Genomic DNA, 27048 nt, shown 5'->3' with positions numbered 1-27048 from the left:
GGCGCGATGGTTAAGAACTCGCTTGGGATGCCAGAGGGACCCGGTTCGGATCCCACATATGAGGGCCAGTGACACTGCCCTCCACAGCTAAGATGCTGAACAACAGCTCAACCTGGAGCTGGGCTGCCATGAGTCGCTGGCGACGGCGTAGGCTGCAGTCCCTGTGGCAGTGGGTTGCCATGGGCTACCGTGTGTGGCCAGCAGCCAGCGTGAGCGGCCAGCAGCCGCAGTGAGCGGCCGTCCAGAAGCCGGCGACTGATCTGCCTCGCCAAAGAAGAGCACAATGATGGTGCCAACTTGGGCCAGTGAAGCAACGTCCTCCACAACTAGATTGAAGAACAAGACGACAGCAACTTGTCTGTTCCCCTTCCCCCAATTCCCCAGCACTGTTCCCATTCCCCCAATTCCCCCAATAAAAATCTTTAAAAAAAAAAAGAAAAATGAGCAAATAAAGTTTTTAAAAGAAAAAAGTAAATGTGGGAGATTTAGAATTTATCTTTAGGAGCCAGTTGATTCAGTAGAATTGTGTCCCTGTTTCTTGTACGATAATTATGTATATTTTAGCACGTATGCAGTTCTGCTCAGGAAGATTCCTAACTTTTTACTGTTTTTTTAAAAAATTTTATTGGGGTACAGTGTGTTTTTCCAGGACCCATCAGCTCCAAGTCAAGTTGTTGTTTTCAATCTAGTTGTGGAGGGCACAGCTCCATGGCCCATGTGGGAATCGAACCGGCAACCTTGTTGTTATGAATCTGCGCTCTAACCACCTGAGCTAACCAGCCGCCCTCTAACTTTTTACTTTTAAGACATTTACAAATGAAGAAGAAAACATAGCTAATAAAAATACACATGAACCCAGAATTAATCAATGTTCATCATATTATTTTAAAATAAAGGAATATTTCTGAAAAGTTGAAGTCTCCTTTGGTCCAGTCTGCAGTTTTATAGGCGGCCTCTTAATGAGTCCAAAGAATAAGTCAACTTAGTCCCAAAGTAGTTCATGTAAATGGTGATAAAGGAAGGAGGGGTGGCTGTGATCTATGAAGAAAGAATTTACTCTTTAATGGGTTGCTGTTTCCAATTGCAATAATACACTATGTTTATATCACGCATTATAGCTTGCAAAGTGCTTTTGTGGACTTTATGATAGAGGGATATGAGGTAAGCTCCCACAAAGGCTGCCCCCTCTCCAGGGTGGGTATGGAATGCTGAAGATAGCAGCAGCTAGGGAGGGCGCTTACTGGAACTGCACAGAAGGAGCGTCTTTAGTCCAGTTAAGGAAACTTTACCAGGTTAAACTACTTCAAGCTCTCTTCCTGTTGAAATGTGAACAGGAAAATCCCTTCTCCTTGGATCAGCGCGACTCAGAGAGTTCCAGGACAGACAGCTTTAGACAGGTTGAAACTGACAGCTTTTGCATACATGCCATTAACAGACAATACTCTTGAGGGTGAATAAAGAGAGCAGTGCAGGGCATAGAGCATCTCTTTCCAATGAAGACAGCAGCACTTTTCAGAGTGCAAAGCTATTTGGAAGTTACAGAACTGCATGAAGTTTTGAAAGTAAGAACAGGGGCTGAATACTAAGAGCAAAGTGTGGGGCCTTTCCAGGTGTTTCTTTGAAGGGATCCAAGGGTATGTTGCTGAGTCACAGACTATTAATACTGGCAAACTATACAGTAAACACGGTGAAAGAAACACAGAGCAGAAAATAAAAGATGAGAGTCTTAGTAGGAAGAAAGGCAGGTACTTTGGCAATTAATGTCAAAAGAGGTATACATGTATATAAAATGCATAGTGATCCCAGTTTCAGTTTATTTAGAAGAAATCACCATTTATATGTAGAAGAAGTATATTTAAACACTTAAACATGTTAGAGAAGCAGAAGAGTCACAAGACAGCACAATATATCTAATATATACATGTACATATACATATACACATGCACATATATATGTGTATATATGAACACAGATATACATATGTATGCATCTGGAAAATACAAATTTATGAATAAATTGAAAAGATCATTAAGAAAAAAATAAAATAATTCTTTTTAGGGACAGACCAGAAATGCTAATAAACTCCATAATTTATTTCATTTTCACAAAATCACCTCTGGCTAGAGCCAACATGGAGATCCTAATTAGCATTAGTATTACCCCTCATGTGTGAAACTTTCTCTTACCCCCATCCTTCATTAGAGTTAACCACTCCCTCTTTATGACCCAAAAGTACTTCATTTTGAGTCTTTCTGAGCACCAGTCACAACACATGATGAGGGGGGCTATGTGTTTCATCTGTCCTTCCCACCTGGCTTTGAAGTCCTTAGGATCAGGGCCGTGTTCTACACATCTTCCCATCTCTGGTGTCTAATGCAGTATTTGGCCAGCATACATACTCTGTATATGCTTGTCAAAACTGCCTGTCACAGAGGAATCAGTCGTCCTGTTGACATAACTTCTTCCTACCTTCCAGTCCAGCTCTCCCGGCTTGCTCTTTCCCTTCAGCAGAGAATCAGCATCTATTGTGTGGTATTCACAGGGGCTTTTGTTTTCTTTCTTCCACAGGGTAATAAAGACCAAGGCTTTTCTGCAGAGGCTAAGACATTAATGCTTCCTGTACGTTGTTAAAGAAAAAAATGAAGGCAGTTAGAGACCTAAGGCTGAGTGCTGAGAGGAAAAGTTTGGAGTGCTGAGTGGAAAAGCAGGGAACTTGACCCAGACAAGAGGCACAGGTCTGGGAGTCCTTGAGGGTCGAGATTTGGGAAAGGAGAAAGTGGGTAGATCTTTTAAAACAAAAACACTCAAACTGTTTCTGTCCCATGTTAGGAAAGTAAAATGTCTGAGTGACTTTGGTTGGCTGGTGGTATCTGCATTTGTTGTTGCGTAATTACAGGGCTAATTAGAATGGTCTTCTTTGGATTATGATATGCATTTGGGCCATTCTGGAATTATGGTATGCAGATGCCTCACGGCATGCTTGATGTGCGTTATGTCATTCATCTGGGTGTCAGCAGATGCCCTGGTTTTAGCAGGGTTGGTGGGCCGATCAGAGTTTAGCAGTGCACACAATGACCCTGGGTCACTGTTTGAGGGTAGAGTTCCCATCTCTACCTGTCAAGAAGATCCAACCCCAGCCCTTGTCATGTAAGCTGTGGGTGACTTTGACAGTCCTCCTATGAGGTAAGGGAGAAGAATGAACATTCACTCAATGTCTATTATATGGCAGGAACTTACTGCACTTAGAAACTTCACAAATGATATTAAATGTATATCACACCACTTTGTGGAGGACACCACAGCACTATTAAGTGGTAAATCCAAGGTTCAAAGCCAGGTCTAGTCTGGCTTTAAAACTTTGGTTGATAGGACCGGCCAAGTGACACGTTGGTTATGAGCTGACTTGGGATGCCAGCTCTGAGCAGCAGGGCCCTGGTTCGGGTCCTACATGAGGGCCAGTGACACTGCACCCTCTACAGCTAAGATGGTGAACAATAGCTTGACCTGGAGCTAGGCTGCCGTGAGTCGCCAGCAAGAGCATAGGCTGCAGCCCCTGCTGCAGTAGGCTGCCATAAGCTACTGTGTGTAGCCGGCAGTCAGCGTGAGTGGCCAGCAGCCGGTGTGAGCTGCCAGGAGCTGCTGTGAACGGCTGTCCAGCGGCTGGCGACCGATCTGCCTCACCCAGTAAGAGCACAATGATAATACCAACATGGACCAGTGAAGCGACGTCCTCCACAACTAGACTGAAGAACAAAAGGGCAGCAACTTGTCTGTTCCCCTTTCCCCGATTCCCCAGCGCTGTTCCCCTCTCTCAATTCCCCAATAAAATCTTAAAACAAAACAAAACAAAACAAACTTTGGTTGATAGCCCCTGATGCCCTTCAACTGCCTCAATCGACCACAGTGGCTCTCACACTACAATGAATTGTGGCAGTGGGCCCTAGACAAAGGCTTTCCCAGACCATGTGGTCACTAAGGATTTTGTGCAGGCTTCAGACAAAGACATTCCTGGACTGTATAGTCAGCAAGACTTCCGCGTTTAACATTTCCAAATTCCTACTTCACCTGGGAGCCAGTCAGGAACTGGCACAAGGCTGCATGTCCTAATAAGGAACCTTAGCTGCTAACCCGGAAACCTCAGGGTATATAGCCCCGAGTCCCACCCAGGTCGGGGCTCAGCCTCTGGATGTGAATCCACTGAGCCAGTGCCGGCATTAGTAAAAGTTGCTTCCCACGCCTTGGTGTCCTGTCTCTTTGTCTGGGTTCCCCGCAACAGAATGACTTGGCAGTTGGCTATGACATAGAGGGCCAGACATTCATCCCAACCAGAACTTCATCTAGGTCTTACAGGTCTTATGTTACTTTGCTAAGTGAAAGACTAGAAATTTGGAGAGTCAAAAAGAAAGAGAAAGGAAAAACTACATGAAAACAGTGAAAGGAAGAGCGTATTTAGGGTATAAGAAACTAATTAACCATAAGTAATGTTTTATTGGTTTTGATAGTGGGAAAAGTGGTGTATAAAAACACATGATATAGGGGCCGGCCGAGTGACTCAGTTGGTTAAGAGCTCGCTCAAGAGTTTGAGCTCTGAGCAACAGCGGTTCGAGTCCAGCCCGAGCTGAGCAGCCGCTGAGCTGCCAACAGGTAGCAGGATGGCTCAGCTAAAAAAAAAAAAAAAAACCACATGCTATAGGGCTGGCTGAGTGGCTCAGTGGGTTAAGAGTGCAAGCTCTGAGCAACAGGGTCGCTGATTCGATTCCCACATGGGCCAGTGAGCTGCACCCAAGCTGAGCTGCCAACAGGTGGCAAGATGGCTCAGCTGGTGAGAGCACGTGTTCCTAACAAGGTTGCCAGTTGGACTCCCGCATGAGATGGTGGGCTATGCCTACCAGGAACTAAGATTCAACATGGCACCTTGAGCTGAGCGGCCGAGAGCTGCCACCGGGTGGCTAGATGGCAACTGAACTTAGAGCTGAGCTAGCTGCGCCCTCCACAACTAAGATTGAAGGACAACAACTTGGCTGTTCCCCTCCCCCAATTCCCCAATAAAATCTTTAAAAAAACCCTAAAAAAACAAAAACCAAAACCCCCCCAAAAACCCCACGATATAGAAAATGCCCTTTATGATAGAATTCACTGAAATTCACATGAGGTAATGGATCTGAAAGGGCCTTAAAAACATGAAGTACTACAAAACTGTGAGGTATTCTTTGTATAAGAAAACTTTTTACAAGAGAAACTCGGAACATTGGTATTTTTGCCTCTCCTTTAAGAACTAGAGCAGTTTTGAGAGTTGCTCCTTGCTGAAGAAACAGTTGTGTTTATTTTCTCAGTGTGGCAGGGTCAAGTAGAGAACAAAATTAACCTTCAGGAAAAGACAGTTATATGAGTCTATACGAGACTCCATAATCATACTCTAAACTGTGACCAAGAAGTTTGTGTAGCACTTTTTAAAGAATTTTTAGAAAAATGTCTAGTGAGCGTGATAAAGCTGTGTAATCTAAATGAAACATTAATGGCATGCCTAGAGACTTTGTACTAGTGAAATATTTTTACTTTAAAGGATCAATTCTTGTTTTAGTCTATGCCTTGTAAAAATATTCAGCTGGCTTCCATTTCAGTTCTTTCTGCCCTGTCACACCCTCCCCCATCACCTCTCTTTTTTTCCCCCCTCCAGCCTTACATCTTTTATTGTACTTAGGAGAAATGGTATTCTACTATCCCTTTCTCCTAGAATTGTTTCTCTGAATCTTTGAGGTGTCTGATCAAATACTTTCCCTGTGAGTCCAAGTACCCGTTGTGCCTTCTTCCCTTCTTCTTGTTCCCTGCCCCTGTCCCTATCACCTTAGAACTATTCAAACAGTGCCAGGTTGCTGGTTGACGTTTGGTTGGAAAAGTAATTCAATTTTATTCACCTTCAAAGTTTTCTTCCATTTTTTACAATTGCAAGCTCTTCTTTCTATATGGATGTGTTCACAAATGAAAATTAATGTATCCATATGGATTAGCCTGTTTCCATGGTCCAGAGTAGCATTCTTCAGATAAAGGGGGGGGGGGTTCTGTGTATCTCCCCTGGGCAGTTGTTGGACATTCTCAAGTTTGAGAACTACCTGAGAAGCTGTGTTGAGAAAAGAACAACTAGTGTATGTCACAGGATGGTATTTTGAACATTAACTGATGCTGCCCGTTTTTGCCATCTATTCTTTTGCATTATCTCTATCCCTCCCCTCACTCTCAACCTTTAGGCTGCTAATTATTTTGCCTTTTTTGCCTTAAGAAAAGAATGAAAAAAAACACAGTTAATTCATTTTTTTAATAAAGATTTTATTGGGGAGTTGGGGGAGAGGAACAGTGTTGGGAAATTGGGGGAGAGGAACAGCCAAGTTGTTCTTCAGTCCTAGCTGTGCAGGGTGCAGCAAGCTCAGCTCCAAGTCTAGTCATGCCGCTCTGCTCAAGGTGCTGTGTTCAATTATTTGCGGGTGGGCGTAGCCACCATCCCATGCGGGAGTCAAAGCGGCAGCCCTGTTGTTAAGAGTGCGCACTCTATCCCCTGAGCCACCCAGGCGGCAGCTCAGCTCAAGGTGCCAAGTTCAGTCTTTAGTTGTGGGCGGGTGTAACCTACTATCTTGAACAGGTGACCTTGTTGTTAGGAGCAGTGCTCTCACCGGCTCAGCGGCAGCTCAGATTGGACACAGCTCACTGGCTCATGTGGGAATCGAACTGGCGACCCTGTTGCTCAGAGCTCGTGCTCTTGAGCAAGCTCTTAACCAACTGAGCCACTCGGCTGGCCTCAGAGTTAATTTAAATTTTTTTTTTTTTGTATTTCAAAATAGACTTTGAAAGCATAAGCAGTGAAGGGTTTATTTAAGAGAAGAGTCTGTTGAAGGCACAAGAGGAAGCTTTTGAAAATTCAAAGCCGGTGTCCTGAAGGCACTCCAGGCTTGGAGCGTGTACAGTATGTTAGAGCTGGACTCGTCTGCTTTGTGAGAGCTGTAAGGGTCTGGATCGGGGAGCCCTAGTGAGGAAGCCAGTGGTGAGGAGGATTAGTGTTTTCAGAGAAAGTGGTCTGTGAAGTGGTCTGAGGGCAGAGGTGACAGGTATCCCCCAAGCTGAGGTAACACAGTGAGATCCCAGAGGGGTTTGGGATAGGGAGGATGGGGGCAGCTGGGCCTGAGGCACCTCCCAGGCACAATTCTAGGGAATGAGGGGGAAATAGTGAGAGGAGAAAAATCTCGACTTCATTGATGTCAAATCTCTACCACTTGGCGGCATTTAAGGTCACATAGAGGAAATGAAAATTAAACATTTCTTGTACATTTACATTTATGGCCTGAAATTCATCCCCACTACTCCGTGGATGCAGGTGATCTGGGTTCAAGTCAAGAGTGTCTTGCAAGCTGTGTCACTGGGCAGTTACTCAGCTTTTGTCTACCTTGAGTTCCTCATCACTAAAATGGGGATCTTAACACTGGATTGAACATATGAAACTGACATTTTTGTAGGCCCAAAATCGTTGACTATCAGCAATTTCATGTGATTCAACCTAATACCTACTTTACAGGCATAAGGAAAAAAATGAAACAGAATAACAGTCTGGTACTGCTGAATAAGGACATGATTTATTTTAAAAATATGTAAATAAAACCCTGTGGTCTAATGGGCATAGTATAACTTGAGCTGAAAATACCTGCCCCTACCATACTGAATATGAAATGCCTATCAGAACTTCTCTTTCTCTTCTTCCTCTTCCTCTTTTTCTTCTTCCTCCTCCTCTCTTCCCTTTCTTCTGAAAGCTTAATATTCATTTTATCTCTTCTTTATAAAGCTTAAGTTTTTCAATTGTTAATATGCTTTCACGGTTCAAAAACCCAAAAGTGTAAAAAGAAATGCAGTAAAATATCTCCCACTACACATCACTGTCCTCCATCTGTCCAGAGTACTATTTTTTATATATTTTCCTGATATTAAACACATTAAAACATGAGTGCTATTATATGTTAGCATTCTAAACATAGCTTTAAAAATATTTGTATTTATATGAATATAAATGTGTTTATATCTATATCTATCTATATATAGAGAGCTGTAGTCTAAGACTTTCAGTTTCTGACTAAGAAGCTGAGAAATTCAGTCCCTTTGCCCAAGGTCACTCAGGGAATCAATAACTGGGCTTTACATCACTCATGCTTTCCCACCACTCTACAAGTTCCACATTACAAATATGAACCTTAAGTGTAAATAAACTATATTGTTAGGCAAATAAAGCTTTTTTTTTTTTTTGCTTATGGGCAATGGAAGCCAAGTTAAAGAAGTACTTTGTTATTCCTACCTTCCATATGTGTGAATTCTTCTATTGACTCATAGTTTATTTGTAACCTGAGATCAATACCCATGGCACTTTCATGGACATTCCCAGACCTGAGCAGAATAGCAAAAAAATTGAGGTGCTGATGACCGTGTTCCTAGCTGAGGTGACAAGATGACACTCTGCCTTCATTCCGCTGTCATAACGTAAACAAGTGTCCTTTTTGTGGTCTATTTAGTGCTATATTTTTCACATTTTTTCTATTTAGTGCTACAATTTTCACATTTTTGTGCTTTTTATTGTTGATTTTGCTGTTTAAAATGACCCTCAACTGGAGAAGGTGAAAAGATTAGGAAGTACAAATTGGTTGCCACAAAATAGTCACAGGGATGTGAAAGACAGTATGGGGAATATAATTAATAATGTTGTAGAGACTATGTAGGGTGCCAGATGGGTGCTAGACTTCAGGGGGGGATCACTTCATAGATTGTGTAGATGCCTGACCACTGACTGCACTGTACACCTGAAACTGATGTAGAATAATACTGAACATCAACTATAATTAAATATATATATTTACATATATGGCTACAGGATGTAAAGTACAGCATAGGGAATATAAATGGTATTATAATAGCTATGTACAGTGTCAGAGGGGTAGTAGACTTGGTGTGTTATTACTTTGTGAGGGGTGTAAATATCTAAGCATTATGTTGTTTTGTACACCTAAAACTAATATAAATAAATAAATAAATAAATAAATAAAATGACCCCCAACCGTAGTGCTGAAGTGCTTGCTGTCTAGTGTTCCTTAGCACAGAGGCTGTGATGTGACTCATTCAGGCATGACTTAGTGTTTGTTAATGGCTGTGAGTTCAATCTTAATGAATCAACAATGCATACTAAATAAGATGTCTTTAAACAGACACACATAAAAAAGGTTATGTGTTCAGTTGACAAAAATGTTGTGATGAGAGACTTGTAGGAACCTCAGCCTGTATTTCCCCTAGGAGCAACAGTTCAGTATTTGCTAATTCAGCATTGGCAGACATTTTATAGAATATAGCTACTGAGAATAATAAGAATCAACTGTATTTTAGAGCACAACACAAAAGTCACGTTTCTCTAGCTTCCTTTTTAGTGTTTTGTGTTAAAGTTTTTCTTACATATGATAGATGTGCATTCATGTCCCACATTCTTGAGTTTAAAAATATATATATTGGGTGTCTGTGTGTGCAAAAAATGGCTCTTAAATGCTATGTATGGAGGTATTATTGGAGGGCATGGACTTAAAAGAAAGCCATTGCTGGTTTGAGTGGTTCAAATATATTACCAATTTCATAGATTTGAACCACTTATGAAATAGATAATGTGGCAGCATCTACCCAGTTCGCAGTTCCTTCAGGAGTGTTTATATCTTTTATTAGTATTATCTTTTATTAGTACCAGTAGAGAATTATGAGTGCATATCATTGTATCAACATAGAATTCAACCACATTTTACCATTAGTGGAAAATTTAGTTTTTGTGTTAATTACAATGAAATCCAAGGGTTGTTTAGCCAGTTTTTACTCATAACCCCAAGTTTTGCTACCACTTATGTTATAAAAATGGGTATAATTCCTTGTGATTTATTAAAATGTAGATACTCCCAGGAAGAACAACGTATTAAACTCTATTGGTTTCTTATCATTGCTGTGTATCCTTTTGGAGTGCTGTACTTTACAAATAGACAGATGATTTTAGCCAAATCTACTTCAGTATGAATGAGTTTACCTGATGTTTTCCTGACCGTAGGCTTTGGTGAAGAGAAATGGGTAGGAGGGTGTGAAGAGCTCAGCAAGAGACAGTGAACTAATCTGGGTAAATGGCTTGTTCTAGGTTGAATCCTGTCCCTCTCAAAAAAGATAGGTGGCAGTCCTAACTTCCAGTATCTCAGAATGTGACTTTATTTGCAGACAGGGTCTTTACAGAGGTGATGGGAAGGTCAAATTAATGCAGAGAGAGAGAGTGTTTTGGGGGGGAGGGGAGAGTAGCAGGGGTCTGCAGAGGGGTCTTCATTTTTATTTAACATTAACAGTATTAAATGTGCTTTGTTACCTATTCTGGGTGCTGATTACATCTTCCTCTCTTTTATGCAGGCAAACCTACTTGGAACTATTTGGGGCTCAGTGTGGGCGTGACTCTTTATTCACTCTGCTCCATTTCCTAGTTTCCCTATCAACGGGAGATTACTAATGAATGAAGAACTAAATGGAAGTGGCTTTAAAAAATTAAATGACTGTTTCCATTGTATTAGATATTTCAACATGTTCATTCTATATTTTACATCTTTTGCTGGATATTTTGAGATGTGAGCCTTGCAATACCAACACAAATTCTTCTGTGACGGTGACAATCATCTTGTTCTTTGCCTAACAACTTGCTGAGTATTGTCATTTCCATGTAGGAAATGGGGTTCGGTCAGAAATCAGAGCCCAACTGAGGTAGTTCAGTTGAGGGAATTTAATACCAGGAACTAGTTACAAAGATATTGGAAGGGCTGGAAAGCCAAATTGGGGAAGGGGCATCCCAGAGAGCAGCAGTAGCAGGAGACCAACAGAGTTGCTGAGTTAACAGAGCCCTGGAGCCATTGTCCCTGCATGGACCTAGAGTGGGAATAGTACAGGAGAAGCAGCCGCTGTGGGAGAAGCTCCCTGAATCTGAGAGGGGAGAAATATTTTGGCTTCTCCTCTTTTTCTGCCGGTACTCTTACTTTATCTTTTTATCTTTCATATTCGTAATTCCTTTGGGGCCTGGGCAAGTGACTCCAGCAAATGGAGTTGGCAGGAATCGGCTTCCTTCCATACAGAGTAAGAGAAAGAATGGATGAATGAATGGATCTGAGAGCAAGTAGGCAAATGACCAGCACATTAAGGCTAGAGAAGCGTGTTATGTTGGGTTTTGGGTAGCAAAAGGTCAAAGCAGGTCAGAGAAGCCCAAGCCAGGCGGGTAAGACCAGTGAGTTATGATGGATATTGCATATAAAATTCAGGGTCACGAACAGCAGCAACATAGGGTACTACACATACATATCATAAAGTATAAGCTGAGAAGCATAAAACACTTTCCTGAAGATCAGGAGAAATGGGAAGTTATACATTTTCACAATAATTAGGCCACACCAAGGAGACAGAGCAACACATGTAGGGAAGTAACAAAAGTCAAATAGGCTTAGAGAGGTATAATTCATTATCTGTTATGTGGGAATTCATTCCAAATAATCAGTTTGAAATGTAGACATTAGATTCCAAAAAATACTTTTCTTAGTTTTTGCCAATATCTTAGCCATTTTACATTTTTTTGGTTGTCTGAATTAATTCCCACATCTGCTTGGAAACTCTATGTTTAAATCTCTGATATTAGCTTGCTTACTTGTCATTGCTCTTTCTCAGGGGAGTAGATTATAAAGAAAAGTTGTAACTATTCAAGTTTTCTGTTGATTTCAAACTCTGTAAGTAGGATGTTCCTGTTAGTACTCAGAGGACACTTGACTGCAAGGAAGAAGGCAAAGATAATGGGGATTAAAAAGGAATCATACAATCAATGAACAGAACAAAAACTTACACATAAAGAGCAGAGTAACTTTCAAATTAGTCTTATACCTTATGTCCTTATATTATTTGTTTATCTTTCATGGCAGTCTCTATTTTATCCCATTTAGTACCATATGAGAAAAACATAAATAGATATTTTAAAGTGGTCATACCACTTTACTTAAAAATAATCTCTCTGAATCCATATATGCTTATTTGGATAAGTGAATTGAGAATTATTCCTGTCTTTAATTAACTAGATTTAAAGTTTTTAAAATGTTTTATTAATCAAGCTCTTTTCAGTGGAATCTGGATTAATATCTGTAGGAGATGCCTGGTTCACTAATTATACAGACATCTTGCAATAATTCATGTTTGGAAGAACGCAGTGTATTTTGCATATTGGTATTCATTATGAAAATGTGGATTTTGGAAAGTAATAAATGAAGCATGCAGAGTTACAGAAATACAGGTTTATATAAACACATACATGTGTGCGCGCGCACACACACACACACCCAAAAGCCTATACAGATATAATTAGGCTGCTATTGCTGTAATTATCTAGGTAATTAATAAAATTCATTCACCTACCAACAAAAGCATCAAATATGTTCAGGCACTAGGCTAGACTCTGAGAACCCATAGGCTCACATAATTCTTGGCTTTAGGATGTTTATTAAGCTAGAGATTTCTTCAAAGAGGCTATTATAGGGGCTATGAGATAACTGCAAGCAGGGACCACAGGTGGCAGGAAGTAGGGAGGTGTCCCCAGGTGAGGAGCCATCAGCAAGTTTTCATCTTCAGGGTTCGCAGAGCTGAGCCCCTGGATCTCGGATGGCCCAGTCCCAGGCTTTGGCTTCCTGCCAATGGCAAGGTCCAGCCTGGTCTCCCACCTTGAGCTAACATGGCACTGCTGTACACACAGCCACGCCTCCTGCTAACCTCTCACTCCCAGTTCTCAAGGGCGCCCTTCACAAACTAGAATTCCACCCCTCATACACACACATACTTCACTTCCCACATCAAACAGATTGTGTAGTCCTGTGGATTACTCAGAAATACCAGTGAACATTCGCTGCCTCTGCACCCACGCTGCCTCTGCTCGCCAGTTCTTAATTTGTTCTATCACAACGGTCTCCGATCAGGTCTCCCCGTCTCCTGCTTTGACCTGCTCTACTGCGACTATTCCCTGGCAAAAGAGCTATCTTTCCAAAACATGTTCTTCTCTCTTCCAGCACTCCCTGATAGATCCCCACTTCATACACGCAGTGGTTCTCAGACTTGGATGTGCTCCAGGATCACTTAGGGAACTGTTTTTAAAACACAGATTCCTCCCGAACCCAAATTTCCAGAAGTGGGGCCGGGGCCATCTGTATTGTTTACAAGTTCTCCAGATGGCTCTTTACTATCAGTCTGGTTCTAGTGGGGGGACCAGAGTTTTGGAGCTGCAAGATAAAGTTCAAACTTAGCACACGAATAATCACATGGACTCTTCTCCCTATATACACTGCATACCACAGCCACGGTTGTCACCCATTTCTGAAACTCCTAGGGTTCTTCCAAGCCTCTGTGTCATTGTGCGTTATACTCTCCAGAGTTGGCTCTCACCTCCTTCTCTTCTCTGGGAAGCATTCCCCAAGCCTTCTTTGAAACCTTCCCTGATCTCTCAGCAGAGTGAGCTATGGGTTTTCCAGTGCTTCTAATGCCCTTCTTATAATAATGGACTTTAAGTTTTACTGATCTGTTTCCCTTGCTGCACTTTGACTTCAAGGCGTGGGGCTACAAATGACTCATCTCTTTAATCTTAGTGTTCCACTTTGTTCCTGATTTATAACTGGCACATAACAAATGAACAAATGGACAAATGAGTGAGCAGAGCTCCAGTTACACTATGATGAAAACTGGCATTGGCTGTAGATGAGGCCATTACTCTTTATGATCTGAATAATTATATAACTTTCAATAGAATACTATTAAATGTAGCTAATACAAGCTTATCAGCATTTGAAATAAAATAGAAACCAAAATAAACAAAGGCTATGCAGAAATATAATGACAGCTTTCCCAGTTCAGGATTGAGGAGATCATTAAACATTTAATGTAATGTTTGGCAGATGTCCAACATTTTTACTCTTCACTTGCCTTTTTGTTCATTTATGAACTGACAATATAAACACACACATGCAATGCATCTCTTTTGGGGGGGCAAAGTTAACAATATTTTTCGGTGTATCTATTTTTCCTGCTTCTACAGTCTCCTCTTCTTTAGTGTTTGCAGGAATTCTTTTTAATGAAAATATCATGAACCCCCAACCACTAAGCAAGAAATTAGCTTAGTTGTACAGGTACACAATTCAACATAAATGGAATTTTTAATATACTTCACTTGGTTTTGCTTGTTTACCTTCATTACCTCTTTGGGTAAAAAACACTGCTTTTTCCCCTTGGGACTGACCACCCCTCCTTCATTTTCTGTCGATATAGTTCTTTCTGGTGGGACTGCTGGAGGTGGGGGTGGGCATGTGACCCAGGCTTGGCCAACTGGAAGGAAGTCACAGTGAAAGGACTCTGATGCAAGTCAGCTAATGAGAGTTACTCCCGGTTTCTTTGTTGGGATCACTGAGAAAGATGTACATGTATTCTCTGCACTGGGGTTAGAACATAAGCCATTCTGCCACTGTGTGAATAAAGCTGCCTGAGAATGAAGGTGACACAGTGACAAGCAAACTCAAAGAGGAAGGCAGGTTCTGATGATTTTTTGTCTTTGCATCCAACTGTGCCTGAACCCAATTTACCCCTTAAAATTTACATTGAAGCTCCACTCCCTCTAAAGAAAAACATTGCTTTTTATTGTTGAGTTGGTTTGAGTTTGGTTTCTTTTATTCACTACCAAAACTTCTTCAGCAGTAAGTAGGACATTATGCCAGATTTTGTAACATCACTACATTTGTTATAATCCACGAGAACTGTGTGAATTTTCAATATAGCTTTTATGAATCTCTAGAGATATATTTAAGTAAAAGTACTCCAATAGTTGATTGTGAAATCTTCAATAAGTCACTTATCTCTCTGTACTCTAGTTTCTACATTTGCTAAACTGGGGAATTATAATAAGTCCTTCTGAAAAATTGTTATTCTATGGAAAAAAGACAAAAAAACCACTGACACAATATTTAGGGTAATTGACTGCTATTTAAGGATCATATCCCCCAGGCATAAATGCCACAATGGCACATGGTGTCAGAGGTTGGAGTAGGGGGGAGCAGGAGGAGAAAATTTGATAAACTTCATTTTGGATAAAACCCCAGTCAAATAATTTATTATATTACCATGATTAGCTTCTTTTGTAATTTGATACTTGTTCCAGAAATGTGAGAACTGTCACAGGTTGTCAAATTTACCAAAGGACGAAAATAGATGTGTCAGTAAAAATGTATTCACAATCCAGTTTCTTCTCATCAAACTGGAACCAATTATACTGTTTTAGATTAAGAGGAAAAGCTTGAACATTTTTCAAACATGTGTTTTAAAGAGGATGGCAATGCCTGAGACAGATTTAGAAAAAAGAACAATGAATATTTAAAAATCTAAGCTGCTCTAAAATTAAAACAAGTTTTAGTAAAAAACCAACATATGTTAAACCAAATGCAATGTATACATTGGGTCACATTGTAATCTCAAAGAATTAAGAATGCACTTCTTTTTATCTTTTAAAAACAATCAACGTATCATTCCCTATATAACATTTTTTTCTCCAACTAGCAAGCATGTGGTTTATATATGACTTGCAGTCCATTTACACTTAAAGTCACTGCAACTTACAATGTGTTTGTGTTTCCCCTCTCACATCTGTTTTTTTCTAGTTTTAGATATTAATACTTAAATTAATGAACGGTTCCCTAAGACAGATTGAACTTGCTCAGACTGAATGATCCTAAAAGCTTTCTATGATTGTGTTGTGGCATTGACACTGGACTTCCAGTCCAATGTCAGAAATTAACTCGGAAATTTTCCTCCTAGCCTACAAGATTTTTACAAATTACAAACTGATGTATATTCATTGTAAGACAGAAAATATACTTATAATGGAAAAGTTAATAATCTTCCCCTTTAATCTCATCCCTCTTAGGTTTCCGTTGTTTCATGCACAGCCTTTCATATAATCTCTCTGTTTATACCACATATAAATATATACATATAGGGCCCACCCTTCCTTCCTTCCCTCCTTCACTCCTCCCTTTTCTGTATTTTTCCAAATATTAGATCACACTACAAATCAAAGGTCACAAACTGATGGCCTGCAGTCTGGATATATCCGGGAAAATGTTTTGTTTGTAAACATTAGGGAAATTTAACATGAAAACTAGAAGGTGTGGATCCACACACCTGCATAGTATAATAATAATATTATTGATGCTGCACGGCCTCTCACATTTAACATGGTCTTCTTCATCCCCTATTATGTGTACCTTCACTGATCCACCATTCCACGTTATTGGCCTATCACCTATAAACATTTGAGTTTATATTCGTCTGCTTTTACTTAGCAACTAGCTTTTGTATTTAAACATAGCATGATATTATCAATTAGAATTAGATGCAGTGGCTTAAACATTAAGGGTTTATTTTTCTATCATGTAAAATAAGTCTTGAAGTGGGTGGCCCCGGGCCTTTATAGAGTATTTCAGGGCCATTAGGGACCCGGCTCCTATTTTTCTGCTCCACTTACCTTAGGACATGGCTTCTCATCTCAAGGTGTGTTAATAATCCATAATGGCTGAGATGCTCTGATCACTTTATCTGTGTTTCAGGCAGGAAGAAAAGTGGAGGACACAAACCAAAATGGCGCTCTTCCTAACTGAGCCAATCTTCTTTAAAGATATTTTCCAGAAGTTCTACTCAACTATTTCTACTTATAGCTCATTGGCCATAACTTAATCACACAGCCACGTTTACCTGAAAATGAGATTGAGAAATGTAGTCTTTTGGGTCATAGTGGCACTTGAAATAAAGGATATATTTTTAAATCTTCAAACTTTAAAATAATTCTTCATGATTATAATCTTCTTTCCCTCCAAACATCCAGTATTTTTATTTTTTAGGAGTCACCCAAGTGGGATTCCTAAGACTAACATACACAAATTTTAGGTTTTAATAGATATTGATGGTTAACTTTTTAGGAAATTGTAGCAATTCACATTCTCAAGAACAGTGTTCATTGATGTCCATTTTTCTATACACTTATCAGCATTGGATATTTTTTTCTCCTTCTAAATGTTGTGAACGATGGGTGAAAATTGGTATCTGTCATTGTCTGATTTGTAGTTCCCTTACTACTAGCAATGAAAGGCCTCTTTACCTATGTTAACTGTCTATTGAAACTTCCTCTGTAGGGTGTTTGTGTTAAAACCCTTTACCAATGTTGCTGTTGGATTATTTTCCTTTTTCTCATTTTTAACTATTAGAGATACTAACCTTTTTCATATGCGATGTAAATATTTTCTTCTAATTGATAATTTAAAAAAATATTAAACCAATGGAAATTTAATTGTTTATGTAACCAAATCTTTCCATTAATGGCTATAGGTTTCTATTTTTGCTTAGGAAAGTCTCCTCCACTTTGAGATTATACAAATATTTTCCTAAATTTTCTTCTAATATTGTTATCATTTTGCTTTTCACTATTGGACTCATTCATTCAACTAATATTTGTTGAGTATTTATTATATGCCAGGTTGCCCTTAAATTCTAGTGGGGATATTTTCTAGTTGGGAGACAGAGACGATAAACAAATGAATGAATAAATAAAACAGGCATTTCACCAGAGATGGAAACACAGTGGCATGGTAGCATGAGGCAGGCTACTCCAGATTGGGTGGTCAGGAAAGGTATCTCTGAGGAGGTGAGATTTAAACTGATTCAGGAATAACTAATGATTAGAGGGGAAGTACAGGGAGAAAATGCAGGTAGGAATGGCCTTGGTATATGTGAAGAGCAAGAAGGTTGATATGGTTAAGGCATCAAGGGAAGGAGGAGACAAGTTGGAGAGGGAGGCAGGCATCAAAACACACAGGGTTTAGCAGGCAACAACCAGGTGTATAGGTTTTATTCTACACTGAAGATTTGTAGTTCATCTGGAATGTTTTTATATGTAATATGGTGTGTGTGTGTGTGCATGCATAGTCAAATTTTTATTTTCTTTCTCAGATTTTCTATGAGCGCTATATTTTAAATAAACTATTCAGTTTTTGCAGGCGGTGGGAGAAACTAGGGTGATATCCCAGAGAATCCCACCTCACTTTAAACACTGTACAGTTATCACTATATGAAATATATTTTCAATTGAAATTAAACATATGATGAGTATAATATTTTTATCTCAGAGAATGTATGTGGCCATTGAGTAAAATCTTTCTAGAATTTCCTGTAGAACCATGGTCAGAAGCAGTTGATAAGTCACCTATGATAACCAGTTTTATTACTTTATAATCAGTCACAAAAAGCTTTTCATCAAAAAACATAGCCCTAGTTGATCACTGATTTTACTCACTGGACTTGGCTCTGAAAAAATGACTGGGTCAACTCCAAAAGTCAAATCTCCCACAAAGGGCCAAGATTTGCCACCAATGAAGATATTTAAAGGAATGTGCTATAGGCTCTGAAGGAGTCTGAAGGAGACCTTCCAAAAATATTTTGCACAATGGTAGCATTAAAAGAGTAAGCACACAGGCCCAGGGTAACTTCTGTGAAGAGGAGGATCAGCTTTTAGATATTTAAGTCTGTATGTTTAAGTAATAAGTAAAAGAGTTATTACTTTATGATTACGACACATTCCTCTTTATCTGTCCATAAGATCATTCTGTAAGTTATAATATGCTTTTTTTAAAATTCAAGCTTTAAAGCACCCTATAGGTTAGGTATTTCTGTCAATTTTGTAGATGAAGAAACAGATTAAAGAACCCATACTTAACTTGAGTCTCTTGATTCTAAGTTCTGTGCTCTCTTTATACACTAAGTTAGTTGTATAAGATTACACAACTTGAGAAGAGAGAAGCCAGGGTTCACAACCACCCCCTGACCACTAGGCTGCATGGACCATTTATCCATCTGCCCTTAATCAATGCTCTTTGTGGATTTGATTGGTCTGCCAATTTGCAAATAGTCTTCCCTGCAGCAAGTACCTAAGTTGATTTTTTAAAAGAATCATATTTGCCATTTTAAAATGGAGACTGGGTGACATGTGAATTCGCAGCAAGTACCTAAGCTGATTTTTTAAAAAAATCATATTTGCCATTTTAAAATGGAGACTGAGTGACATGTGAATTTTTTGGACACTTTAAGACCCAGAGACATTGGCTAAGTTGGCTGCAAAGCATTGGAATACCCTAGGAAATCTCATGGTAACTGGTAATCAGTTTATCAGTCAAAATTAAACAAAATTTGTGGCATTGCAGCTACAGAGCCCTGAAAAGAGGTCAGAACCGGGTTTTGGTCTGGAATCTTCCCTAGCTTCCCTAAGATATTGGAAAAATCATGTAAACTTTGGGCTTCTATATCCTTTAGAGTTCTCAAATTTCTCCAAGTAATGGAAACTGATTACTACTAACTTAAGAAAAAGGGGACTTATTGAAAGAATATTTGCAAGGCTCACAAATGCTTGAAAGGTTGGGGACCAGGCTTGGAAACCGATAACCAAGCACCTGGTTGACCTGAGCTAAAAGGAAATCAGGGTTCAATTAGGGAGTAATGAATGCAGGGTAGTCAAGCAAACCCTGCCCACCCACCATTGCTTTCCTTTCATACCTAACAAGATAATCTCTAAGAGGCGGTCTAGCTCTGACATTCTTTGCTTCTCTGTATCTGGAGAAGGGTGAGCAGGAAGGAGACATATGCAAACAGGGAGGTCAGAAATGCTTTGACCGTTTGTGCATCTGATGGCTCCACACAGCTGAGGAAGTCTGAGCCACCACAGCACTACAGAGACTGACCACTTTGGCATGTAGCAAGCAGGAAGTGGAAGGGGTCTTAGGCAAGCAAAGTGTTCGGGTAGACAAATTATGAGGAACAAGCACAAAAGACACTTCTAACAAGTGTTGGAAGCTGCCAAACACTTCTAACAGTCAAAGCCTTTACAGACAAGAGGACATTCTTGACTATGTGAAGGTGACTATGGTAGAGTGTTTCCTCATGCCTACACAATGAGATACAGTACATAGCACCAACATGAGCTTCATATTTTAATGCGGTGTACAAGTAAATGTTAAACGGCCTCTCAAATCACAAGCTGAAAACTTATAGCCCACATGTCAAATCTAGCCTGCAGAGAAATTTGTGACCAACAGAGAAAAATACAGATTTCCTGCTTTTCTTGAGAAAAGGGAGGCTCTGGCAACACGGGGCCTGCGTTCTGTATGGCAACAGTTTTCTACTGTCTTCTGTCAGGATGTGGGCTCTCCACATTGCCATTCTCTCCTCACGGCCCACTTTACTCATAACATCACCTGCCTGGACCCTGGGAGCAGTCGTTTCTGACCCTTGACATAACTTGACATGACAACCCACCCAAGGTAGCATGTAGGCAGCCATCTTGAGAATCTACCAGTGTGGGCTTCCCAGAGTGACCTGTTTAAGTTCCTAACTTCTGTCCTTGGGACCCTCTTGGTAGGATCTCTTTTTTCCCGACTTACACCTGTAATGGTGGAAACAACCATTTACTCTACCCCAACCAAGCCACATCTCTCTCTTCCTTCAGAGTCAATCTTCAGGCATCCCCTCTCCCAAATGATCTAAAATCCCTGATGGTGGAAAAGACAGCAAAGAATCTCCACTTAGCATCTTCTAAACTGTAGGGAAAAAAACAACTATGCATCTGAAAAAAGAACCACTTGTGTTTGACTTCTTGGAAGACAATCTCTGAGGAAAGTTTTCCCCCAGGATTATTTCTTTATTTATTTGCTGTGAGTAGCTGTGGATATGCTGGACTCTAATTGATGATAACTCCCCTAAGTGAGTCTCTTCTGCACATAGCTGATCCCATCTGGATGCTACTCCTCACATATTTCTATCCCTCAAAGCACGCACTGTAGGACAGAAGATGATTCACTTCACTCTTTATTATGTGGGATCCATTCCCTATAACATTTCTTTGCTTAAATCTCTTTGATGGCTTCCAAGTTGCTTTTAAGCTAAACTTCAAGCTGCTTAGAGAACTCTATATACAAATCCTTCCATTGTTTGCTTTTTCCTTATTTCTCAGACTTCACTTTCCTTTGCATCTTCCCTAGCTCACTTCACTTTGACCCCTTGGGTCTTCTTTCAATTTGTGGAAGAAGCCAAACTCTTTCCCACCTCAGGGCCTTGATGCTTGCTGTTCCTTCTTTCTGGAGGGCTCCCCTTTTTCCTGACCCCTTCCCCTAACTCCTACTACCTTTCAGCCCTAAGCTTTTAAATGCTGCTTTGTCAGAGAAGCCTTCTCAGTCTTCCATTTCCCTCCCATTCTCCCACCTATCATCCCCATTTCTGATAGGCCCCTGCTCGCTGCTATTATTTTTTAACACAATTTGTATGTTTCCTCATTAAACTGTACTCTATGAGAGTCGAGAACTTAACATTTTGTGCTTTCTGAATATTCAGTGTCAAAACAGTGTCATTGTACTATTGGGTTGTCAGAAGTCATGACGCATTTTTGCAACAAAAAACATAAAAAAATGTCACAACTTTTCCAACATCCCAATAGAATTAGGTGAGCAATACTTTTCTATCAAAGGAATGAAAAACCCACATTCCACCCCCAGGCCTGTCTAACACCACACTATGTGTGATCTTCTGGAATTAGACCCCTTTCTTAGTAAAAAAATATTTTTATTTCATCCTCATATATGTAAATCCACATGGTTTATCAGAAGATAATAAGCCTAGAGGAGAGGAAAGCTATTAGCCTTCTAGTTCCCAGACCATCATTCCTGGAAACTTGGCAGAAATGCAAATAACCAGGCCCCTCTACAGACCACATAATCAGAGAACTCTGGGGGTGTGGCCCAGCAATCTGTGTTTTAACAAGCCTTCCAGGTAATTCTGATAAACACTTAAGTTTGAAAACCATTGTTCTAGGCTTTCCAGTTTTTAATATTTTTCTTTTAATTAATTTCTTTGGATCTGAATCCTTGGTATAATTCTGCTAGTAGAATAGTATTATCTTAAACTACTCCAGAGGGAAATTTTTGTCATCATCCAAAAGTCTTGAATATAGGCCTATTTGTGTAGAGTATATTACGTAGAATATATATTCCTGGGAGGTTTGCCTTCCTCGTAGGCACAGGCCTGCTCTCTGCAGGGGCCTACAATTTAAACATGTTATAACAATTGTAATGTGCAATGTTGTAACAATGCACAAGTGTAAACGAATAAAACTTCGGCATAAAGGCAGAAGAGCCGCGGTGCAAACCTTTGTTTATCCGTCCCCCGATTGCTCACCATCGGTCTGATATCGCTCTTTTCCACCCAGAAAAGCAGCCACTCAAGCTGTAAGAAGGGTTGTGTGCTGCTGACAACGTTTTCAATTAGGCCGTTTTCCCCGGAGCACGGGAGATATTCGTGGCTGCGGGATGCGGTTCCATCCTTCTGTAACCTAGCATAAAAGTAATTGAAACTAAAAGCCCCTTTCAGCTTCCGAAGAATTGGAGACTGGGGATGACTTCTCCGCCCCTACACTCTAGGAAAACCCGAAGTGGATTTCATTAACGTAGGGATGGGAGCCGCCGCTGGCGACAGCACCTCATTGCGCATGCGCTCTCGCCCCTCCCGCTCGGAGCCGGAAGGGGGAGCGCTTGCTGCCTGGGCCTAGCCTGGCCAGGGCGTCGGCACCGGCGGCCATCTTGACTTCCCGGGGAAAGGCGGCGTGAGGGGGAAGAAGTTGTAGGGTGGGGGCAGGAGTGAGGAGGTGGGGAGAAAGAGGGGGAGGAGGCCGCGGCGGGGCAGGGCGGGGACTGCCTGCCCGCCTGCGGAAGTGGTAGCGGCTGACCGAGCCTGCTGCTTTCTCGCTACTGCTTCGGCTTCCCGGCTACCCCCCGGACGGAGAGAGCGGCCCGGCTGTGGATGGTGAGATAGCTCCTATCTCCTGCCGCCAATCCCTGGCCACAACCGGTACGGAGCAGACGGCGGCAGCGGCAGCAGCAGGAGAGGAGGAAGATGGCGGGACGGCTGCCGGCCTGTGTGGTGGACTGTGGCACCGGGTAAGGGGACTGACGGCCGGGGATGGGGAAACTGAGGCTGAGGTAGGAAAATGGCGGGGGAGGTCGGAGGTCGGGAGATGAATGGTGCGGCAAGGTGCCGTCGCCGGCGGTGTCAGTCCTAGCCTCGCTGTGTTGCGAGGGGTGGGGCCCGGAGAGGCAGGGCCTCCCTTGTCCCCTAGTTTCACCCTCTGGGACCGGGGCGCGAGGCCGAGAAACCCGTGAGTGGATTTCTCCGCGCTCCCCCTCCCGGCCCTTCCCCCACCGCGGTGGGCAGCGCCGCCCAAGGAGATGCGGGGACGGTCACCTCCCCGGGGCGCGCGGACGCGGTGGGGGGTGGTCGCCGAGCCCGGGGCACCCGGCACTCCTTTCCTCCCGCACCCCTTCCTGCCGGTGGGTTTGGGGATTGAGCGCGGGGACTTGCCTGGCGAAGGAGCGAGAAAAGAGAAGCAAGCGCTCCTTGTAGGTTTTGCAAGATTGCTGTGACAACCCTGCCTAGGATGTGGGTGGGGGAATGGGATGAATCGGACTCTGAGAATAGGAACCTAAATCAGGGCTTTCATTTGACCACCCACCTCCTCCTTTTGAACTCCCGGTCTTTTCCATTTCCCACTGCGTTTTAACCGGTGAACCAAGTCACATTTTAATTCAAGAGAAAAAGATGTAATGTGTTCCTTCTCTTGCTTTAAAAAAGTCCCCCAGTGAGCAAGCGCGGTGCAACTTCCTTAGTTTTGTCAAAGCTGCTTCCTGCTTTCAGTCTTTTATACCCTTATAAGGTAGTTTTTCGTTTCCAACCTGAATGCATCTTATTAGAACTTTGAAAATTAAACCGATTTTAAGTAGACTGAGTTACTGGTGCTAGGTATCAATTTATGTGAACCTAAAAAATTTATTTGGGTTCTACGGGAGGAAGGAAGGGAAGCACCCAGGAAAATAAGTTCCTTCTGTGACGGTATCATAAAGCGAAGAGGAAGGTATAGAGTTATAAAGGGTAGAGCTTGCTTTTCAAGGACTTATTATAGATCTGTACTGTAGTTGACTAAAATATAGGATGGCGTTAAAGAGGTCGTTCTTTTTGTATTAATGGGCATTTTAGAGAGTTATACTCTACTTTGTACTTACATAGAAAAGACTATTTTCTAGAATGACTGCTTTATTTTACAATATTGGAGATGTTTTCTTTGTGTGTGTGTGTCCTGTGCTGATTTATTATTACATCTCTTAATTTCCAAAATACTCCAATTTGGGGAGGGGAGGGTTGTGAGAGGTGGATTGCCAGCCTCCTTCCTCCCATTTATTATTCAGCAAACTACTCTTCCTTAAAGGATGGTATGCTCCTCACCCTATTTGCTCTCTGTAAAGTTTCATGCTAGTGTGGCAGTTTCTAAAATCCCAGCCATGCATAGGGAAATAACCTATTTATTAATATTTTCCCTTGGGAAACATTAGCCTAGTTTAGCCCTGGGAACGTCTATGCATTTTTTTGATAGCTTATTTTTTTCTTAATACAGTCTCACTTCCCTAAACCAGTATTTTTTTTTTCCTTTTTAGTTTAATTGGTGAATAGTTTTATGGTTAGGATCACTTTTAAAATTAGATTTGGCCTGACTGAGAAAGAATTTTCAAGTGTATTTTGTTAAAAGTGAAAAATACTGCTACACAGTTAATATTTATGCTTTAGAAGTTACTGGATTGTCAATAAAATTAGTGTAGATAATTGTTATCCTAATTGCATGGTAACATCTTATGTAAGATGTTACTTTTTCTTCACTTTTCCCTGTTTGGAAATACAATTTTGGTTATTTTTGAATTAGTATACTAGGTATTTCATTGTAGTTAACTGTCCTTAATTGACCTCCTTCTGATAGGACAACCTTGAATTTAAAACACCTACTGAGTGACCAGGAGGTGTAGGGAGAGGGGTTCAATACTTAGGATATTTTTGTTGTAATATTTCAGTTAGTACTACATTATTACATTTTACATTATTGTATTAGTTTTACCTTATAAGGAGGACACTCATTATGATTTGAATGGAACTAATTAGGATTCCCCATTGCCCATCACTCTTTTGCCATCTATCACAATCTCAAATTCCATCCTTAGAGATCCACTTATTTTGGCCTGCAAGGCTTTTTGGTCTTTCTGTTGCATTTCCTGGAATGTTATTCCATCAGCTTCATTACAGCACATAGAGGATAGCTCATTGAGTTGGGCCTGGGGTAAGCATCTCTAAGTAAGGCCTTAATAGGGAGTTTTATGTTCCAGGATACGGTGGTCCCCAGATGCAAATTGTGCACCTATAATTTGTGTGTGCCTTTGCGATTTAGAGATGCATTCATGTCTTAGGTCTCTAATTGCAGTTACCCACTTAATGTAAGTGAAAAATTATAACCTTAGGTTGCTCATTCCATTTCATTTTATAAGTTAGGCAGAGGTGACAGAAAAAAAGTGGCTATTTATGGAACTTGGTGGTCTTAGGTAAGAAAAGCTGTGAGAGTTAGGAAACTTGAAGCTTAACCCCAGGACTTAAAGATCCTTCAGTAAAAATCCTTTATCTCAATATAAGATGAAGAATCACCTAAGCTAAGATCATAAAATAACTCCTTTTGAAAAGAATTTAGAAAGAAATACTTCTTTTATATGATACCCTATCTACGTAATACTTTTTTGGTCTGTATTAAAATAGTACTGTAGAATAAAATTTTGCCATAGAGATTCTCATTGATAGAGCTGGTTGCTTAAGAAGTAAATTACAGAACTGCTACTAGTGGTGAGGAAAAACATTGTTTTAGAAAGCATTTTTAAACACATTGTAACACTCGCAAAGTTAAGATTATCTTATTACTCGCAAAGTTAACATTATCTTATTTTTTGTGTTTTTTCACTCAAATTTCTTCAACATTCACGCCAAATAAAGGAATTCCTTATGTACTTTTATAATGTATCTTGGTTAAAGAACTTTGCACTCCAAAGTTCCTTTTTCCCCTTTATGGTTTTCTTTTTTTCCTGATAAATACTGCATTAGTAAATTCTTTTCATTGATTATGATAGCACAGGTTAATATAGCCTTATTGTAGAGCTCTTGGATACATTCAGAACTAGAATGGACGAAGGAATTTCCCTCTTTAACTTAAACTTCTTAGCAATCTTAAAATGTAAGCATAATTATTTTGTTGGAGTAGTGGATGAGAAGCATATTTTATTCATCCTGTGGCCACATTCTACCAATAAATATAGATAAGCTGATCTTGTTTGAGAGCAGAGGGGCAAGGGCTGAGTGCGTGGGGGGCAAGTTTATGTTTTGTACATGAATTCTGTACATAATATTTAATAGTGTTATTCCTCTAGTCATCTCCAAAGATAGAAACATTCACAATACCTTGTTACTAAAAAAAAAAAAAAAATTTTAGTCTTACTTAGACTTTCCTAAATGTCTTTCTTTTTTCCTTTCCTGCCTGACAATTTTATGTTGAAACATTGATTTTTGAATTGCATTTATGTTGTATCTAATGAACTTTCCAGCCTTATTGTAAAACAGTTAAGAAATTTTATTTTTAAGCATAGAAGGGAAAGATCCACCATGGAGGACCTGCTGGCCAGGCTTTTTATTTACCTTAATCTTTTGACAGCTATTTTTACCTTATTTTACAAGTGAGAAGACAGGATTAGTGAATGTAAATTACTTTTCTAATGTCATGTAGTTAGCAGGTAGTGAGAGTTGCTATTTGGATTTAAGTTTTTCTCTAATTTAAGCTCTGTGTTTTTTCTGTTACACCATGGGGACTCCTGAACCCCTTTTCAGAACTAAGCACTTGGTTTTATTTATATTAGTAGGGTTAACTATTTTTGTATAAAATAACCTTATTAAAAAATCCCAGCCTTATGCATTTGATTTAATTAATTAGAGCAGCGGTTCTCAACCTTCCTAATGCC

At 40.5% G+C, this 27048-nt stretch overlaps 1 protein-coding gene and 1 long non-coding RNA gene across 8 annotated transcripts in view; one reads left to right on the top strand and one right to left on the bottom strand.

Annotated features, from left to right (window-relative positions):
- Nucleotides 1-22625, bottom strand: part of LOC109372867 (uncharacterized) — a 45996-nt gene extending 23371 nt beyond the window's left edge. The window contains exons 1-4 of one of the 7 annotated variants that reach the window (XR_002122111.1): nt 22329-22625; nt 16614-16840; nt 11721-11839; nt 2471-2618 (exon numbers count right to left, since the gene is read on the bottom strand). This is a non-coding gene — a long non-coding RNA (uncharacterized LOC109372867). The remainder of the gene's footprint in view (nt 1-2470; nt 2619-11720; nt 11840-16613; nt 16841-22328) is intronic. The other 6 variants (XR_002122115.1, XR_002122114.1, XR_002122110.1 and 3 more) reach the window with 6 other exon arrangements.
- Nucleotides 22626-22846: 221 nt separating this feature from the next.
- Nucleotides 22847-27048, top strand: part of ACTR3 (actin related protein 3) — a 64038-nt gene continuing 59836 nt past the window's right edge. The window contains exon 1 of the mRNA XM_019626375.1: nt 22847-23115. Coding sequence (XP_019481920.1) covers nt 23072-23115 — 44 coding nt within the window. The 5' untranslated portion in view covers nt 22847-23071. The remainder of the gene's footprint in view (nt 23116-27048) is intronic.

The sequence above is a fragment of the Hipposideros armiger genome, unplaced genomic scaffold (genome assembly GCF_001890085.2).
Source record: "Hipposideros armiger isolate ML-2016 unplaced genomic scaffold, ASM189008v1 scaffold_669, whole genome shotgun sequence".
Classification (NCBI taxonomy): Eukaryota; Metazoa; Chordata; class Mammalia; order Chiroptera; family Hipposideridae; genus Hipposideros; species Hipposideros armiger.
Note: the sequence above shows the minus strand (reverse complement) of the source record. Positions and strands in the feature narration are given on the sequence as shown.